This window comes from Lactuca virosa, chromosome 5 (genome assembly GCF_052849685.1).
Source record: "Lactuca virosa cultivar CGN04683 chromosome 5, Lactuca_virosa_CGN04683_v6, whole genome shotgun sequence".
Classification (NCBI taxonomy): domain Eukaryota; kingdom Viridiplantae; phylum Streptophyta; class Magnoliopsida; order Asterales; family Asteraceae; genus Lactuca; species Lactuca virosa.
Window position 1 is genome coordinate 392199789 of NC_136430.1, and position 2948 is coordinate 392202736.

At 36.5% G+C, this 2948-nt stretch overlaps 1 protein-coding gene across 1 annotated transcript; it reads left to right on the top strand.

Moving 5' to 3' along the window:
* Nucleotides 1-338: 338 nt before the first annotated feature.
* LOC145117786 (putative membrane-associated kinase regulator 1) lies at nucleotides 339-1666 on the top strand. The gene has a single exon (XM_079054113.1). It carries the CDS (start codon nucleotides 473-475, stop codon nucleotides 1445-1447), a length of 975 nt encoding a protein of 324 aa, XP_078910239.1. The 5' UTR covers nucleotides 339-472; the 3' UTR covers nucleotides 1448-1666.
* The last annotated feature ends 1282 nt before the right edge of the window (nucleotides 1667-2948 follow it).

Consider the following 2948-nt stretch of genomic DNA (forward strand, 5'->3'; position numbering starts at 1 on the left):
TAATATAAAACAATTTTTCCAAAAACGAATGAATAAAAATAAAAAAAGTGTTAAAAGTTTATGTATGTTGAATTTTATATTAATACAAGAAATTTATTTATATAATTATATAAACTATAATATAATATGATACTGTATTCTAAAAATAGGTTAAATTTTACAATCATATTCATGAAGTACTACTGCCTTTTAAACTTTTTGTATGGATATTTTTGCTAAAAATCAACAAAAAAGTTTTAAGAATAAGTCCAAAACCCTAGAAAACTTAGATTAGTTGACGAAGATAGAGCCAAACATGGCATCACCCTACTCCCTTTCCAATGTCTTATACTTGAACCCCTCCATCCAATCTAATCACATTAAATCATAACCCTGTCAACACTGTTCTCTTTCTCTCTCTCTCTCTTCTTCCATAAAGTACCAGCCATTGACATAGATCTAACAATGTAACAAGCTTATCTCCATTTTACAAATGGCGGATCATCATCATCTTCATCATAATCGTCATCTTCGTAAAGCTGGGAAAACCCCCAGATCACAAACCCTCCCATCCTCCCCCACTCATTCATCCTCCTCCTCCGATTTCGAATTCACCATCTCTCTCTCCCCTCGCAAATCCTCCGCCACCAATCTTTGCCCCGCCGACGACCTCTTTTACAAGGGCCAACTTCTCCCTCTTCACCTCTCCCCTCGCATTTCCATGGTACGCACCTTGCTTCTCTCTTCCTCCTCCACATCTTCATCCGCCACCACCGCCCGCCACTCCTCTGACTCCCACTCCTCCTTCTCCACCGACGGATGCGACTCCTCCCGCCCCAGCTCCGTCACTGACGACGACCTTCACCTCCAAACCAAACTATTCCCTTCTACCTTACAAACCCAGCCTTTCATCTCCCACCACCACAAGAAACCCAATAAGTACTTCTCCTTATCTAGATTCTCATCTGTCTTCCGCAAGGAAACCAAAGCTCCGGCAACCACTGGTACTACTACCGCCGCCCGTCTTGACCAAGATATCTTAACCGGATCTTCCGTTAAACGCATGAGCGTGACAGCTAAAGAAATGATACGAAAGTATCTGAAGAAAGCAAAACCGTTGTACGAAAAGCTATCGCAAAGACAGGGTCAGACTTTTCAGGTTAAGAAAACGGGTCCTCCTCCACCTCCTCCTAAAACGGAGGAGATCAGAAGCAACAAGGAAAACGACGTAATCTCTCACTCGTTTTCAGGAAATCTCCGGTATCCTAGAAGGAGAAGCTGCGTATCGAGCTGCCCGTCATCCATGCGGTCATCTCCTAGTCACTCTGGAGTTTTATGTCGGAATAGTGTGATGAGAGGAACCGGCGGCGGCATCTACTCGAACAATTCGTCATCCATGGAGGAATTGCAGAGCGCGATTCAAGGGGCGATAGCGCATTGTAAGAACTCCATGACTCAGAACAACTAGAAGAAGAAGAAGAAGAAGAAGACAGTGGAAGCCTACAGGTTACAAGTCCGGCCATTTGCGCAAGGTACAAGGTATTAACTTCGCCTGTGATCTGGATCTGACTGGTTTTGGTAGATTTGCTAGCAAGTACTTGTAAACCTTAAATCATTTATTAGACTTACTATGAGTTGTTACAATAATCTTTTTTATATTGATCGACTAACACATGCATGATTGTCATCTTCGGTTGGATTTTTCGAATATCTTGTGCATGTATTTGCATATTCATGAACAATGAATCGGTAACATATGGCTTGATATGTATGGCTATGTGGTAGTAAACTTTTGTTGCTATTAAAGTTGTATTCAATTAATTTTTTTTTTTTTAAAATCAACATATATTGGTAAAATGAAATCAATTTTATAAAAAGGTTGTATACAATTAAAAACTTCAACTATCAACTTTTAGCTATCATTTTACGGAGTAGTATTTTACCAATTACATAATTATGTATAGATATCTCGTTATTATTAGCCGTAGTTTACATTGTATATATTTATTATGGGTGATGGAGTATAACTTATTGACTGACTTAACTGATATTAATGATATAAAATGAATTAATAATAGGCAAATAATTGATGAGGGCCACGTTCCATGTGCGAATGCTAGGTTTACGATGGTGATGCCAGTGTACTTTTTACTCTTCCTGGCTTGGATAATAACGCCAATTTATTGACAACCACCTTCGATCCCTTTAGCTTATGGATATTAGATCTGGGTCTTAAAGGGTGAAATTGAATATCAACTTATAATTACACGCATCTTAAAATGAATATAATTAGGCATCCATTGTTTCTATAATAATAAAAAGAGAGAATGAAGAAGTTGGTAGGAGATGATGTGTTGTGTTTTGATGAGATTGTGACAAAGACATTATCTAGACGTGTACAGAAGACAACTTGAGATATAATTGCTCGGTTAATAACTGAACAAAACAGAGTAACAGACAGATATGAAATGATGGGAAGATGGAGATGGGCATCATTTAACCTATCACTATCAACTTTACAGTCCCCACTTCCTTCTCTCTCTCCTTTGACCGTATTCAAAATTAATCTGTAGTCCCAACCATTTATGTTTAGTTATCTTTTTTTTTTTGTGTATCATTTACTGTATTGAATTTGTTCAACAAAATATTGTTGTAGATAATTTATCACAAAATTTGTTATTGGTGTTGATATTTAGTTGACAAAATTGCAAAAATGGTTATGTGATTGTTAAAATTATGTGTTTTCAATCCAAAAACTGTTAGTGGTGTAACAATGGTCAATTATAGATCTTTTTAGTGTTTTTGTCCAAACCAGGATTTTTTTGGATTGTTGGTCATTCTGAGCTAGTTTCGTTGGTTTTGGTCTTTTTGAATAGTGAAATGACTGTAATACCATTGAAGTATATATTTTTCATTTTTAAATTCATTTTTTTAATTTAATAATTATTTATTCATTTTAATTATTAAAA